Source organism: Salvelinus fontinalis, chromosome 3, assembly GCF_029448725.1.
Source record: "Salvelinus fontinalis isolate EN_2023a chromosome 3, ASM2944872v1, whole genome shotgun sequence".
NCBI classification, from domain to species: Eukaryota; Metazoa; Chordata; class Actinopteri; order Salmoniformes; family Salmonidae; genus Salvelinus; species Salvelinus fontinalis.
Window position 1 is genome coordinate 32749454 of NC_074667.1, and position 17560 is coordinate 32767013.

A 17560-nucleotide genomic window follows, 5' to 3' on the forward strand; every position below is an offset into this window, starting at 1 on the left:
AGAGAGAGAGAATTGGCTATCCAAAATGGGGATATGTGGAGAAATCACTTTGCAAACCTCTACAGCAATATAACAAAGAGCCCAGAACAAAAAGATATACAAGAAAAATTACAAATCCTTGAATTAGCAGAATCCTGTGGATACCCCAATTACAGAAGAAGAATTATTGGAAAAACTATGCAATCTCCAACCCAAAGGCCTGTGGTGCTGATGGTATTTTAAATGAAATGATCAAATATACAGACCACAAATTCAAATTGGCTATACTCAAACTCTTCAACATTATCCTCACTGAAGGTATTTTCCCCGATATTTGGAACCAGGGATTGATCACACCAATCTATAAAAATGGAGACAAATTTGACCCAAATAATTACAGAGGAATTTGCGTTAACAGCAACTTGGGGAAAATTCTCTGCAGTATTATAAATAGCAGACTACATCATTTCCTTGACGAACACAACGTCCTGAGCAGAAGCCAGATTGGATTTCTAAAAAATTATCGTACAACAGACCACATTTACACCCTCCACACTCTAATTGATAAACAAGTTAACCAAAACAAAGGCAAAATCTACTCGTGTTTTGTAGATTTCAAGAAAGCATTTGATTCAATTTGGCACGAAGGTCTTTTTTATAAACTAATAGAAAGTGGTATTGGAGGGAAAACATATGATTTTATTAAATCAATGTACACTAAAAACAAATGTGCGGTTAAAATTGTCAACAAGCAAACAGACTTCTTCTCTCAGGGGCGGGGAGTGAAACAGGGCTGCCTAATAAGTCCAACATTATTTAACATCTACATTAATGAATTGGCAAAAACATTAGAAGAATCGGCAGCACCTGGTATCACCCTACACAACACTGAAATCAAGTGTCTGCTGTACGCAGATGACCTGGTGCTGCTGTCTCCCACTAAAGAGGGGTTACAGCAGCACCTAGATCGTCTTCACAGGTTCTGTCAGACCTAGGCTCTGACCGTTAACCTAAAAAAAACAAATATAATGATATTCCAAAAAAGGTTGGGAAATAAGGATGACAAATATAAATTCTATTTGGACACAGTTCTATTAGAACACACCAAAAACGACACATATCTAGGACTAAATATCAGCAACACAGGTAGCTTTCACATGGCTGTGAATGAACTGAGAGACAAAGCAAGAAGAGCATTCTATGCCATTAAAAGGAACATCAAAATTGAAATTCCAATTAGAATCTGGCTCAAAATGTTTCAATCAGTTATAGAACCAATTGCTCTATATGGCAGTGAAGTATGGGGTCCACTCTCTAATAATGAATTTACTAAATGGGACAAACATCCAACTGAAATATTGCATGCAGAGTTTTGCAAGACTGTATTGCAAGTACAAAGAAAAACTCCAAATAACGCATGTAGGACAGAGTTGGGCCAATACCCCCTCCTCATTCGAATAGAAAAAAGAGCCATCAAATTTTACAACCATCTAAAAACAAGTGACCCTAAAACATTCCATCACACAGCTCTACAATGTCAAGAGATGAAATCAGAGAAGAGTCCCCTCAGCCAGCTGGTTCTGAGGCTCAGTTCACCAACCCAAACCAACCCCATAGATCCTCGGGACAGCCCTCAGAAAATCTGGCCCAACCAAATCATCACAAAACAAAAAGAAAAATATATAACCTATTGGAAAGACACCACAAAAAATCAAAGTAAACTCCAATGCTATTTGGCTCTAAACAGACAGTACATGGTGGCAGACTATCTGACCACTGTGACTGATAGAAAACTGAGGAAAACATTGACTAGCTACAGACTCAGTGAGCACAGTCTGGCTATAGAGACCGGTCGTCACAGACAAACCTGGCTGCCCAGAGAGGACAGGCTGTGCTCACTCTGCTCCAGGGGAGAGGTAGAGACAGAGGTGCATTTCCTACTACACTGTGACAAATACTCAGACCTAAGAGCATATTTCTTTTCCAAAATTATAACTCAATACAAAGAATTTGAAACTATAAAAGATGAAGAAAAAATCCAATATTTATTGGGTGAAAAGCCAAAATGTGCAGTTTTGGCAGCCAAATATGTGTCCTCCTGCCACAACCTGAGGGACAGCCAGTGAAAAGTGCAAAGTAATGTTGATAATATTTCCCATCTTGTTTTGTTTTGTCTTTCATACCAGGTCATGTGTCTTCTCAGTCATGTTAAGACTGGTCTACTACCATTGATTTAATGTATTGTTGTTCTGATTAATATTGTTGTTGTAGTTGTTGTTAATGGTTATCCCATGTCCACTACTACTATTGTTATTGCTGTTGGTCCCACCATTTATTTATATATAAATATATATATATTTTGTATATATATACATATATATTTTATTTTTATTTTTCGATATGTATACTTTGACAATGTAAGTAATAATGAACTTGCCATGTCAATTGAATTGAATTGAATTGAGAGAGAGAGAGAGAGAGAGAGAGAGAGAGAGAGAGAGAGAGAGAGAGAGAGAGAGAGAGAGAGAGAGAGAGAGAGAGAGAGAGAGAGAGAGAGACAATCAGTCAGTCAGACAGTCTGTCACTATCCACATCATTTAAACCCCCTTCCATAAGGAGTTGACTGATGAAGCCCACCGATAATTATTTCACTTACAGTACTATCGATAAAACTCAGTGATGAATCTGAATGATCAAGCTCAGTGATTATTGGGCGTCCCCATCGTTCCCATTCAACTCACTGACAGAGTTCCCTGATGAGGCTTATTGATGAATGTGAATGATAAAGCGTACAGTATTCATTGGGCTTAGTTGCAATGAAGCATATTGATTAGTGTAAGCCCGCTGATGAACAACATGAAGTAAAGCAATGAAGCGGCACTGACCAACCTAATGAGGTTTACCACTAAAGCCTGCCAATGAAGAGCACTGATGAAGGGTGTAAGGTGAAGTTGCCCCTAGACGCTGATCTTGGGTCAGTTTAGTATTTTCTTGGTGCATTGGTACCGCTTGCCGTGTGGTAACAGAGAGAACTATGTATGACTTGGGTGGCTGGAGTCTTTGACATTTGTAGGGCCTTCATCTAACACCGCCTGGTATAGAGGTCCTGGATGGCAGGGAGCTCGGCCCCAGTGATGTACTGGGCCGTACGCAGTAACATCTGTAGCGTCTTGCGGCTGGATGCCAAGCATGCGCCAGACCAGGTGGTGCTGCAGCCAGTGAAAATGCTCTCAATAGAGCAGCTGTAGAACTTTTTGTGGATTTGAGGGCCTATTCCAAATCTTTTCAGCCTCCTGAGGGGGAAGAGGTGTTGTCGTGCCCTCTTTACGACTGTGTTGGTGTGTGTGGACCATGATATATCCTTCGTGTCACAAGTTACGGATTAAATTGGATATAAGAAACAACTGCAGCTATCACAAACAGTGTTGTCGATCAGAGTCTTAAAAACAGGCAGGGACACTAACTCCCCTAACTTTAACATCTTTTGAAGCATGTTCCAGGATGAAGGGGCATTATGGGAAAAATATTGTTTCCCCATCTCAGTTCACAGCCTTGGGTACAGACAAGGACAGCAGCGACTGTGAATGAAGACTGTATTGAGTGACTGATCTGGTCAGTAAGGAACAGAGATACAAAAGGAGTTGTCCCATCGATGCTTTGTACACAAAAAGTGTACCAGTGCTTTAGCCTCCTGGTGGAGAGAGAAGTCCATTGCACCATAGCATTAAGATGTTTTTAACTCCTATAACGAGTAGAAAAATGACCGGAGAAATATAACTGGCTACACTAATGCTTGGAAAAACAGTAGGTCGGTGTCCTCCGCGCGCATGACGCACCTAGAAAAGAGTTCCTACCTACACGTGTTTTTGTTTTATAGGGGCTGTGATTGGGCAATCGATACCATTCAAAGCGTCATCACGTAAAGGCATCCGGGGGGAGACGTAAGCAGTGTCTGTATACTCATAGCAATAACAGTGGCCTTAAAACTGACTCCAGAACAGGGGCCAAAATGTGTGAAATCTGACTCCATGTCAGGGAAATTGCTGTAGAATGAGTTCTGTTCCACTCAGAGACAAAATTTCAACGGCTATAGAAACTATAGACTGTTTTCTATTCAATAATAATAATAATATGCATATTGTACGATCAAGAATTTTGTAGGAAGCCGTTTCAAAAATTACACGATTTCCATAAATAGTGACAACAGCACCCCCTAGCCTTAACAGGTTTTAAGGTAGTTAATTTAAAGCGTTTTATAGCAATTTATATCCGTTTAGTGCGATTTTGGGACATTTATTTCTGAGCCACTGTGAATCTCTGGGCACCGTTCCAGTTCATGCCGAACGCAATGTGCATTTCTACATGGCAAGAGGACAGCTTTCGACCAAAAGACGATTGGACCCAAGAAAGGATTCTTTGACCAAGATTCTGATGGAAGAACAGCTCAAAGTAGGAACAATTTATTATGATAAATCGTGTTTCTGTCAAAAAATGTTAATGGCTTAGGACGCCATCTTTTTTGACGTAGCTTCGCTTGGCGCAAACTGTATTGAAAAGTAAGGATAATTTCAAAAATGTAATTCTGCGATTGTATTAAGAATTAAATTGTCTATCAATCGCTGTCCACCCTATATTTTTTAGTCACGTTTATGAGTATTTATGTATACTACTAGATCACTGTCTAATATGGCGCACGACATTTTCTGACCAGCTGGGCTACTTTTCTCATTGTCTAACCATGATTTTGGTGGCTAAATATGCACATTTTCGAACAAACTGTATATGTATGTTGTAATGTGATGTTACAGGAGTGTCATCTGAAGAATTCTGAGAAGGTTAGTGAAAAAATTAACATATTTTGGCGATGTTTACGTTATCGCTCTCTTTGGCTAGAATCAATGCTGGGGTAATGTTTGCACATGTGCTATGCTAATATAACGATTTATTGTGTTTTCGCTGTAAGACACTTAGAAAATCTGAAATATTGTCTGTATTCACAGGATCTGTGTCTTTCGATTAGTGTATGCTGTGTATTTTTACGAAATGTTTGATGATTAGTAGTTAGGTAAACACGTTGCTCATTGTAATTATTCTAGTCCATTTGTGACGGTGGGTGCAATTGTAAACTATGACATCTACCTGAAATATGCACATTTTTCTAACAAAACCTATCCTATACCATAAATATGTTATCAGACTGTCATCTGAGGAGGTTTTTTCTTGGTTAGTGGCTATCAATATCTTAGTTTAGCCGAATTGGTGATAGCTACTGGTGTTGGTGGACAAAGAAAAGATGGTGGATTATGCTAATGTGTTTAGCTAATAGATTTACATCTTTACATATTGTGTCTTCCCTGTAAAACATTTTAAAATCGGACATGTTGGCTGGATTCACAAGATCTGTGTCTTTCATTAGCTGTATTGGACTTTAATGTGTGAAAGTTAAATATTTAAAAAAAATATTTTTTTTGAATTTCGCGGCTCTGCCTTTTCAGTGGGGGTGGGGGGGGTGGTGCCAGACAGGTTAAAATCACAGTCATGTGTAAGTGATCTAGCATTTCTAATAAATCTTAAAACACCATGATACACTGTGTCCTGAGTTTGTAAGGTATTTGCTGAGGCCTGCATAGACAATATCACCATAATCCAGCACTGATTAAAAAAACTCTGGTGCTTTGAACAAGATCCTTTCTGACCAACATTGAAAAGTAAGATGTGTTCCTAAAATAGAAACCCAATTTCAGTTTCTTGGTAAAAATATTAATGTGCTGTTTAAAATTCTGCTTTTCATCTAACCAAATCACAAGATAATGAGAGGTGCTGACCCTATCAATTTGCTGGCCTTTTATAGTTCAAATCTGCAAGTGACTCCATCTGTTTTCTTTCAGGGAAGAGACAACCATACATTTTGTTTTCCTTTCATTAATCACAAGTTTCAATTCGAATAGTTGCCTTTTGAATAACATCAAAAGCCAACTGTAAGGGCCTCCCGGGTGGCGCAGTGGTCTAGGGCACTGCATCGCAGTGCTAGCTGCGCCACCAGAGTCTCTGGGTTCGCGCCCAGGCTCTGTCGCAGCCGGCCGCGATTGGGAGGTCCGTGGGGCGACGCACAATTGGCATAGCGTCGTCCGGGTTAGGGAGGGTTTGGCCGGTAGGGATATCCTTGTCTCATCGTACTCCAGCGACTCCTGTGGCTGCAGTGCCCTAGACCACTGCGCCACCCTGGAGGTCCTACCTTGTGTATGTTAACCTGTTCAAAGGTCTTACTCAGGGTTAAGTGTTGCTTTCCTTGAAGCGAGCATAGAAGGCATTTAGCTCATCTGGAAGGCTTGCGTCACTGGGCAGCTCATGGCTGTGATTCCCTTTGTAGTCTGTGATAGTTTGCAAACCCTGCAACGTCCGACGAGCGTCAGATCCAGCTTAGTAGGATTCGATCTCAGTCCTGCATTGATGCTTTGCCTGTTTGATGGCTCCTCGGAGGTCGTAGCGAGATTTCTTATAAGAGTCCAGATTAGCATCTCGCTCCTTGAAAGTGGCAACTCTAGCCTTTAGCTCAGTGCGGATGTTGCCTGTAATCCATGGCTTCTGGTTGGGATATGTACGTGCGGTCACTGTGGGGACGATGTCGTCGATGCACTTATAAATGAAGCCGGTGACTGATGTGGTAAACTGCTCAATGCAATCGGACGAGTCCCAGAACATATTCCATTACTTGCCAGCAAAACAGTCCTGTAGTTTAGCATCAGCTTCCTCGGGCCACTTCCGTATTGAGCGCTTCACTGGTACTTCCTGTTTGAGTTTTTGCTTGTAAGCGGGAGGATAGAGTAATAATCAGATTTGCCAAATGGAGGGCGAGGGAGAGCTTTGTATGCGTCTCTGTGTGTGGAGTTAAGGTGGTCTAGAGTTTTGTCTCCTCTATTTGCACAGGTGACATGCTGGTAGAAATGACGTAAGACGGATTTCAGTTTCCCTGCTTCAAAATCACCGGCCATTAGGAGCAACACCTCTGGATGAGAATTTTCTTGTTTGCTTATGACCCTATACAGCTCGATAAGTGCAGTCTTAGTGGCAGCATTGGCTTGTGGTGGTAAATAGACAGCTACGAAAAATATAGATGAAAACTAAATAGTATGGTCTACATGAGGTATTCTAACTCAGACGAGCAAAACCTCAAGATTTCCTTAATATTAGAGATTGGACACCATCTGTTGTAAAAAAAAAAAAAAAGAGACACACACACCTCCCTCCTTGAGCTTACCCGAGGCTGTCGTTTGATTCTGTCGATGCATAGAAAAACCAACTAGGTGTACGCTGAGTGTACTAAACATTAGGAACACCTGCTATTTCCATGTCACAGACTGCCTAGGTGAAAGCTATGATCTCTTATTATGTCACCTGTTAAATCAACTTCAGTCAGTGTAGATGAAGGGGAGGAGACAGGTTAAATAAGGATATTTAAGCCTTGAGACCATTCAGCCATTGAATGAGCAAGACAAAATATTTAAGTGCCTTTGAACGGGGTATGGTAGTAGGTGCCAGGCGCACCGGTTTAAGTGTGTCAAAAACTGCAACGCTGCAGGGTTTTTCACACACAGTTTCCCGCGTGTATCAAGAATGTTCCACCACCAGAGGACATCCAGCCAACTTGACACAAACGTGGGAAGCATTGGAGTCAACATGGGCCAGCATCCCTGTGGAACGCTTTCGACACCTTGTAGAGTCCATGCCCTGACGAATTGAGGCTGTTCTCGGGGAAAAAGGGGGTGCAACTCAATATTAGGAAGGTGTTCCTAATTTTTACCGACCCTCAGTGTATATTATCCATGTCCTTGTTCAGCCATGACTCAGAGAAAAATAGGATATTACAGTTCTTCAGGTCCTGTTGATAGGATAGTCTCCAACGGAGCTTGTACAGTTTGTTTTCCAGGAGGGTAGACACGGTTTATTTACTCGCCAACATAGTTTCGTCAGGGTGCCCGCACGTCGGCCTCTCTTACACCGTCTCTTCCTTTTCCGAGTCTCTGGGATTAGGGCCTTGTCCGGGGTGAGCAGTATGTCCTGGGTTGAAGAATCACTAAGGTAGACGTCTTCGTCCAAATCGAGGTTAGTGATTGCTGTTCTGATGTCCAGAAGATCTTTTCGGTCATAGGAAACGATGACGGAACATTATGTACAAAAACGCAAAAACCCCCACAAAATAGCAGAGTTGATCAGGGGCTCCTAAAACGGCAGCTATCCACTGCAGCGTCATTCTTGAGGGAGGGGAATCTGATCCTAGATCTGTACCTAGGGGAAACTTTACCCCGGATCCTGATGAAGAGTATGGTGAAGCTTCCTAAAAGGTCACTGTTAGCCAGGCATAGGCGAAATGCCAATTAAGATAAATCCCGTAAATTAAAGCACACTAAAGTGTGATGATAGAATACAATGCATCTGGCTATTGTTAAGTCAAGTTGACAATGATTTAATTGCTTCAATCCCAACTCAAATAAATACAAATAAATAAAGACATGTTTGAAATGTCCTTAATGCTATGGTGTGATGATGAACATTACATAGCTGTGGTGGTGGAACCACAAACACTGACCTTTGCTGTTTCCATCAGGACCTCTAAGGATGGTGCACTCTTCAATGCTGCCAAACGACTCAAAGAGACGTCGCACATCATCTTCGGACTGCTGCTTGTTGAGCATTCCCACAAATAGTTTTCTGTCTTCTGAAACAAAGAGGAACTGGTCATGAACAGGTATGTGTGTGCACACGTGTGTGTGCACTTGTGACGTGTGTGTGTGTGTGTGTGTGTGTGTGTGTGTGTGTGTGTGTGTGTGTGTGTGTGTGTGTCTGTGAATGTTTTCAAGTGTATCGAGTTTTCAGTGTGCAAGGCTGAGAGCGTGTGTGTTTGTGTGTGTGTGTTTAGGGCCTGCTCCATCCGCTGCCTTTGCCTGACAGGCTGTCCTTGCAGAGTCAACAAGACTAATCTCGGCTCTGGCCTTGCACAAGGGGGAATGTTTACAAGTGTGGCCCGGAGATCAGGGATGGAGGACACGCACATTGACTGCCAAAGTCTTCACAGTTCCCATGGGATGGCACCAGTAATCGTTACATCTCTCTGAGGGAAACAATGCTTAACACAACACACTAACATATTCATTTTGAGATGAAATCAATAGGAACCAATAAGTCTTTGACTCTCTAGGGCGGGGATGTTTGAAGTGATGCAATGTTTACACACCAAGTCTATAGGACCATAAAGAGGTTTTTGACTAGAGAATGTCCATCGAACCATCTCTATGGTGAGGCCGTTCTGGGGAGAGTTTCAATGTTTCCCTGACACAGATTAACCCTACTCCTGGATTAAAAACTATGCTCATTGGAGAATCGCCATTTAAATCATGTTTTAGTCCAGGACTAGATTTAGGGGGATTTCACACCAAATTGGTTTGGAGCGTTTTTTCCCCAACTTTGGCACGGTTTCCCCTTTAGTTCGGTTAGTTTGGACTGGTGTGAACACTAACCAACGCACCGTGGTTCACTCAAAAAGGGTGGTCTCGGTCTGATTCCATTTGTATGGTGGTGCGGTTCGCTGCAGATGAGAATGCAGTCCAGACCAAACACAGGAAAATAACAAGAGGTATTATTGGTTGTTTGACTATGTACATTTGATCCACACAGTACCATAACTTGATATCTTTGAAACATTGTAAATCGCAACGCATTGATGAGTGCATCCGATGCAGATTAGGGGATACAGGGCACTGAGAATAGCCCATTTAAGGTGCAGTTAGGGCGGCGCTGTTTCCTCCCTGTTTCCTCCCTGTTTCCTCCCTGTTTCCTCCTGTTTCCTCCTGTTTCCTCCTGTTTCCTCCCTGTTTCCACCCTGTTTCCTCCTGTTTCCTCCTGTTTCCTCCTGTTTCCTCCCTGTTTCCTCCCTGTTTCCTCCCTGTTTCCCCCCTGTTTCCTCCTGTTTCCTCCCTGTTTCCTCCTGTTTCCTCCCTGTTTCCTCCCTGTTTCCTCCCTGTTTCCTCCCTGTTTCCTCCCTGTTTCCTCCCTGTTTCCTCCTGTTTCCTCCTGTTTCCTCCCTGTTTCCTCCTGTTTCCTCCCTGTTTCCTCCTGTTTCCTCCCTGTTTCCTCCTGTTTCCTCCTGTTTCCTCCTCCCATGTTGTTGGAAGACCAAAAAGAAAGTAATATGAAGTTTGGGACATACATTTTTACTTTTGATAATCATAGATGGATTTAACGTGAACATTTTTCTCCCATAAACAAATGACTTGTATTAACATGAGGTTTTGTTTGGGCATTTTAGTTCGTTGGACATTTGGCAATGCGAAACCGACCCGGACCAAGTGAAAAAAAGAAAATACAATGTAACAAATAATCAAACTCTGATTTGAACTATAGCTCAGAACTATGTGTGAAAACACCCTTAATCTGTGTCCAGAAAACGAGTCACAATACCTCCATTTCAAATAAGCTAAGATGCCTGAATGTGTTTTCAGGGCAGAATCAGTCCCTGGTTCGAGGGGAAGAATGAAAACCAGCAGTGGTGCGAGGCCCGGATTTGAGGAAGAGGGACTTAGAGAAAGAGGAGATGGATAGAGAAAGAGAAAAATAAGGTAGAGAAGAGAGAGGGAGAGATGTGAGAAACGGGGGATTGAGAGGTAGAGGAAGAGAGCGGGTGAGGGAGAAAAGTAAGAATCCCTCTCTAGCCCTCCCACCAATTGTTTCTCTCTTCACTCCACAGCTCCATCAATCACAGTTAGAGAGGACTAGAATAAACAGGGATGCAATCCCTCAGTAACTCTCTCTACCTCTCTCTCTCTTCTTCTCTCCCTCCTCTCTCCCTCTCCCCCTCTCTTTCTGTCCTTCTTCCCCTCACATGCTCTCTACCTTTCTCTCTCTTTCTTTCTTTCCTTCTCCCTCTCCTGCCTCCTCCCCCATTCTCCACCTTTATCTCTCTCACGCGATATGATTTTTTCCTCATTGCATGCTCTACTTCTTTTCCTCTCCTCTCTCTCTCTCGCTCTCTAGCTGATGCTATTCAAAACTCGCTTATGCTTACTTCGAAACTAAATTGGTGTTGGACGGAGAACCTTTATTTTAAGAGAGTTGAGCAATACAAAGAGAGAGTGTGACCAATGTTTATGTGACACATTACAAATGTTTGAGAACCCTGTGGGGGCTGGCTGGGATTCTGTCAGTTCCCGTCGAGGTAGGGCCATTAAGTGTGACACGTTGGGAGTTGGACAGTGTGTGTGTGTGTGTGTGTGTGTGTGTGTGTGTGTGTGTGTGTGTGTGTGTGTGTGTGTGTGTGTGTGTGTGTGTGTGTGCGTGTGCGTGCGTGTGCGTGCGAGCGCATGGGTGGGTGGGTGGAAAGAGAGGGGTAATGGTGACACTGATGTGGGACGGCAGCCAAGTTTAAAGAAGTGGAGCACTACCTCCTCGACTCTCGCTGTCCGCAGGCTTCACCTGGATAGGCCTGTTCATCTGGAGAGAGAGAGAGAAGAGAGAGAGATAGGGAAAGATGTTAGGATTGCTTACTCAACATCAAGTAGTTACACACCATTTACTAAATGTTGATGACAGCTTTCTAAAATAAGTAACACGTCTTGTAAATGTGTTTTGTATAATGTAATTGCGTTGGTTGGGAGAGAAGGACTTGATTTGATAGTACAGGTGCAGGAATTTAGAGAGGGAGATGAAAAAGGATGGCGAGAAAAGAGAGAGGATGTTTTCTTACATGTTTGGTAGTGTGATGCTGTTGTGCAGGCTCTGTTTAAGTACATTGCAGTTCACCATATACAGTGGGGAGAACAAGTATTTGACACACTGCCGATTTTGCAGGTTTTCCTACTTACAAAGCATGTAGAGGTCTGTAATTTATATCATAGGTACACTTCAACTGTGAGAGACGAAAATCCCGAAAATCACATTGTATGATTTTTAAGTAATTAATTCGCATTTTATTGCATGACATACTGTAAGTATTTGATACATCAGAAAAGCAGAACTTAATATTTGGTACAGAAACCTTTGTTTGCAATTACAGAGATCATACGTTTCCTGTAGTTCTTGACCAGGTTTGCACACACTGCAGCAGGGATTTTGGCCCACTCCTACATACAGACCTTCTCCAGATCCTTCAGGTTTCGGGGCTGTCGCTGGGCAATACGGACTTTCAGCTCCCTCCAAAGATTTTCTATTCGGTTCAGGTCTGGAGACTGACTAGGCCACTGCAGGACCAAAGGATCAAATACTTGTTCTCCTCACTGTATTCTGTATATACTGTAGATACATAATTTTGAATTGGTCTGGCTATGTCCGTCTGTCCATATATCTGTCCGTCTATCTTTTAACTACTCTAGACACCCAGTTTTTCTATAAGGCCTTGTCACCCTGCATGTGAGCCCTCTTTAGCTCTCGCTGGCCAGCCCAGACACTCCTCCTTCCATTCCCTCTCTTTCCTTTACACTCCTCCTTCCATTCCCCCTCTTTCCTTTACACTCCTCCTTCCATTCCCCCTCTTTCCTTTACACTCCTTCCATTCCCCCTCTTTCCTTTACACTACTCCTTCCATTCCCCCTCTTTCCTTTACACTCCTCCTTCCATTCCCCCTCTTTCCTTTACACTCCTCCTTCCATTCCCCCTCTTTCCTTTACACTCCTCCTTCCATTCCCTCTCTTTCCTTTACACTCCTCCTTCCATTCCCCCTCTTTCCTTTACACTCCTCCTTCCATTCCCCCTCTTTCCTTTACACTCCTTCCATTCCCCCTCTTTCCTTTACACTCCTCCTTCCATTCCCCCTCTTTCCTTTACACTCCTCCTTCCATTCCCCCTCTTTCCTTTACACTACTCCTTCCATTCCCCGTCTTTCCTTTACACTCCTCCTTCCATTCCCCCTCTTTCCTTTACACTACTCCTTCCATTCCTGCTTTACACTCATCCTTTACACTCCTCCTTCCATTCCCCCTCTTTCCTTTACACTACTCCTTCCATTCCTGCTTTACACTCATCCTTTACACTCCTCCTTCCATTCCCCCTCTTTCCTTTACACTACTCCTTCCATTCCTGCTTTACACTCATCCTTTACACTCCTCCTTCCATTCCCCCTCTTTCCTTTACACTACTCCTTCCATTCCTGCTTTACACTCATCCTTTACACTCCTCCTTCCATTCCCCCTCTTTCCTTTACACTACTCCTTCCATTCCTGCTTTACACTCATCCTTTACACTCCTCCTTCCATTCTTCCACTGCCTTTCTGTCAATCCTGGCTGCTTTCCCAATGCTTTCAGTCTCAGTAATACACGCCGCAAAACGCTCGCTGCCAATCAATGTTTTAATATGCCAATCGCCACGCTGCCAGGAGGGAAGGGAGAGGGGGGTGAGCAGGAACTACGTGCCACAGAGGGGAAAGAGAGAGAGCGCAGGGTGTACGTGTGTGGATGTGCGCATGTTTGTCTGTGTGTGTTGTCGGGTAGTGTACGAAAGGGTGTATGCGTCACGGTTCTTAAATTCTCCCAATTTGTTGCAATTACAATGCACAGACTAACCCAAACAAAAACACTGTTGAGTGATACACCGTAATGAATTAAATTCATGGTTAGTGGACTGGCCAACACTCTGGATTAGATGGAGCTCAATAAAGCCATGTTTGGCTCTAACGTTAACGACCTGTAAACACAGTAAACAACTAGAGGTTGACAATATTAGGGGAACAATTTAGTATATTACTGTATTTTTTACCATCTTTTCCTCAGTGTAAAAAGTCCAGGCCTGGAAAATCTCTCCATGCACAATAACACTCCTTCGTTTAAGACCCAGTCACCCTTTCCCCTTCTCTCTCTGCTTTCCTCCCTCTCTTTCATCGCCTTGCTAATGTTTTTAATGTACTTTGATGCATTATTTATATCACCCTGGCTGTTGATATCGAAAGAGAGAGAGAGGGAAAGTGAGAAGGAGGTGCCGGAGAGAACGATAGAGGGAAAGAGTGGTGGAGAGACCGAAAGACAGCGAGAGAGAGAGAAAAGGGAGATAAAGAGGGCTAGAAAGAGTGTGGATTAAAAAAAACGTGGGACTAAAAGAAGACAGCAGGATGGAAGCATTGAGCAACATTAAACATCATTTAGAACAGCCTTCAACTATCTAGCCCACATTCTCCATTATACACTTCCCTCAGAGAGAAAATACCATCTCCAGCTCAATTTCACAAAAAGGAGCACCATTAAACGCACGCACGCACGCACGCACGCACGCACGCACGCACACACACACACACACACACACACACACACACACACACACCCTTTGCACATCCACCCACGGTGTCTTAGTGAGAAACAGACGTTGTGCGGTTTGCATGTGAGTTGAGAATTCTCTGCTTCATTCACACTTGCAAATGCACGCACACATGCGAACACACACACACACGCACACACACACACACACACACACACACACACACACACACACACACACACACACACACACACACACACACACACACACACACACACACACACACACACACACACACACACACACACACACACACACACACACACACACACACACGCACATCAAAAAATACCTTTCTGGGAGCATGCTTCTTCTCTTACTAGCAAAGGCACTCACACACACAGGGCTCAGCCCATTGTTGCTCCAGTGATGACAGTCCACTCCTGCAGCAGCAGGTCTTTTTGTGTGGCCTTGGAGAACATGATATACAGTCACCTTCAAAATTATTGGCACCCTTGATAAAGATGAGCAAAAAACGACTGTATAAAATAAAGGATACAGATACTGAGCCATATTGTATGCAATTTAAAAAAATTATATTATTTTATACAAATACAATTTCTCAAAGAAAGAGATGTTGTTTAAAGGTCCAATGCAGCTGTTTTTATCTCAATATCAAATATTTTCTGGATAGCAATTAAGTATCTTTCAAGTGGTCAAAAATAAACCAAAATAGCTCCTTAGCAAAGAGCAATTCCTCAAGTGAATTTTTGCTAGGACTGTGTGGGAGTGGTCTGAGTGAGTTTACCACTGTTTCAGTGGTTTTAAACGTCTTAATTATTGTTAAGTGGAATATATTATATATATTTTTTTTTACCCATTGTTGGATTTATTAAGGTCAACAACCATTCATCTCTTTCGTTTGTGAGTTCTTTGCCTTTCCTCACCGTGATGGATGTTTTTTAATTGTGAGTTACCTCATTTCTTATATCCCAGTGTAACAGGACACCTTGAAAGGCCACAATACAGTTCCCTAAGCTGAATGAACATAAAAAAGTTGAATGTTAATGCAGATTTTATTTATAAGAATCTTTAGGGGTGCCAATAATCCTTCCAGGATACCCGGGCCAGGTCGATTAGAAAGGCCTGTTCGCTGAAGTGTTTTAGGGAGCGTTTGACAGTGATGAGGGGTGGTCATTTGACCACGGATCCATTACACACGCAGGCAATTTATTTATTTTTATTTATCCATTATTTTACCAGGTAAATTGACTGAGAACACATTCTCATTTACAGCAACGACCTGGGGAATAGTTACAGGGGAGAGGAGGGGGATGAATGAGCCAATTGTAAACTGGGGATTATTAGGTGACCATGATGGTTTGAGGGCCAGATTGGGAATTTAGCCAGGACACCGGGGTTAACACGCCTACTCTTACAATAAGTGCCATGGGATCTTTAATGACCTCAGAGAGTCAGGACACACGTTTAACGTCCCATCCGAAAGACAGCACCCTACACAGGGCAGTGTCCCCAACCATTGCCCTGGGGCATTGGGATATTTTTTAGACCAGAGGAAAGAGTGCCTCCTACTGGCCCCCCAACACCACTTCCAGCAGCATCTTGTCTCCCATCCAGGAACTGACCAGGACCAACCCTGCTTAGCTTCAGAAGCAAGCCAGCAGTGGTATGCAGAGTGGTATGCTGCTGGCAATGAGGCAGTGGTCGCTGAGATCCTGGTTGAAGACAGCAGAGGTGTATTTAGAGGGCAGGTTGGTCAGGATGATATCTATGAGAGTGCCCGTGTTTACGGATTTGGGGTTGTACCTGGTAGGTTCCATGATAATTTGTGTGAGATTGAGGGCATCTAGCTTAAATTGTAGGACAGCTGGGGTGTTAAGCATATCCCAGTTTAGGTCACCTAACAGTACAAACTGAAGATAAATGGGGAGCAATTCATTCACATATGGTGTCCAGGGCACAGATGGGGGCTGAGGGGGGTGTATAACAAGCAGCAACAGTGAGAGACTTATTTCTGGAAAGGTGAATTTTTAAAAGTAGAAGCTCGAACTGTTTAGGCACAGACCTGGATAGCATGACAGAACTCTGCAGGCTGTCTCTGCAGTAGATTGCAATTCCACCCCCTTTGGCAGTTCTATCTTGGTGGAAAATGTTGTAGTTGGGGATGGACATTTCAGAATTTTTGGTCTTCCTAAGCCAGGATTCAGACACAGCTAGGACATCGGGGTTGGCGGAGTGTGCTAAAGCAGTGGAAAAAACAAACTTAGGGAGGAGGCTTCCGATGTTAACATGCATAAAACCAAGGCTTTTACGGTTACAAATGATAGCGCCTGGGGAATAGGAGTGGAACTGGGGGCTACAGGACCTGGGTTAACCTCTACATCACCAGAGGAACAGAGGAGGAGTAGGATAAGGGTACAGCTAAAGGCTATTAGAACTGGTCATCTAGTGCGTTGGGGACAGAGAATAAAAGGAGCAGATTTCTGGGCGTGGTATAGATTAGAATAGAATAGATTCAAGGCATAATGTACAGACAAAGGCATGGTAGGATGTGAGTACAGTGGAGGTAAACCTATGCGTTGAGTGTTGATGAGAGAGGTTTAGTCTCTGGAGGCATCAGTTAACCTAGGTGAGGTCTCCACATGTGTGTGGGGTGGGACGAAAGAGCTATCTAAGGCATTTTGAGTGGGACTGAGGGCTCTACAGTAAAATAAAACAATAAAAACTAGCTAAGACAGCAGTAGACAAGGCATATTGACATTAGAGAGAGGCATAAAGCAATCACAGGTGTTGATCAGGAGAGCTAAGACAACAACGGGTAAATGGCGATGAATGGGCAGAGTGGGTCAGTTAGGTACATACAGGACCTGAGTTTGAGGCTGACAGGTAAACAAAATGAGGTACCGTGTTATTGAAACAGTCCAGGAGGCATCAGCTGTGTAGCCGAATCATCATAGGGTCAAAAGAGCAGCAATAGGTGAGTCAGGGTGCTATTCGGTAGTCATTACTACGCTAGGCAAGCAGGGGACACAGCGTTCAGAAAATCTAGCGGGCCGGGGCTAGTAGATGGTTCTACTATGGTTCGGCAATATCGTAACAGAATAGCCTGTTGAGACCACATCGGGCGATCACGTCAGCAGTCCAGTCGTGATGGATCGGCGGGGCTTCGTGTCGACAATAAAGGGTCCAGGCCAATTGGCGAAGGAGGTATTGTAGCCCTAGAATTAGCTGGTATATGGGCCTAGCTCGAGGCTAGCTCAAGGCTAGCTGGTGCTTGCTTCGGGACAGAGGCGTTAGCTAACAGTAGCCACTCGTTTGCAGCTAGCT

The 17560-nt window shown here is 43.3% G+C and overlaps 1 protein-coding gene across 23 annotated transcripts in view; it reads right to left on the minus strand.

Annotated features, from left to right (window-relative positions):
• Positions 1-17560, minus strand: part of LOC129844718 (CUGBP Elav-like family member 4) — a 112587-nt gene that overhangs the window by 14532 nt on the left and 80495 nt on the right. For 17 of the 23 annotated variants that reach the window (XM_055912913.1, XM_055912861.1, XM_055912837.1 and 14 more), the window contains exons 3-4: positions 11415-11463; positions 8567-8695 (exon numbers count right to left, since the gene is read on the minus strand). In XM_055912913.1, coding sequence (XP_055768888.1) covers positions 8567-8695; positions 11415-11463 — 178 coding nt within the window. The remainder of the gene's footprint in view (positions 1-8566; positions 8696-11414; positions 11464-17560) is intronic. The other 6 variants (XM_055912922.1, XM_055912942.1, XM_055912879.1 and 3 more) reach the window with 1 other exon arrangement.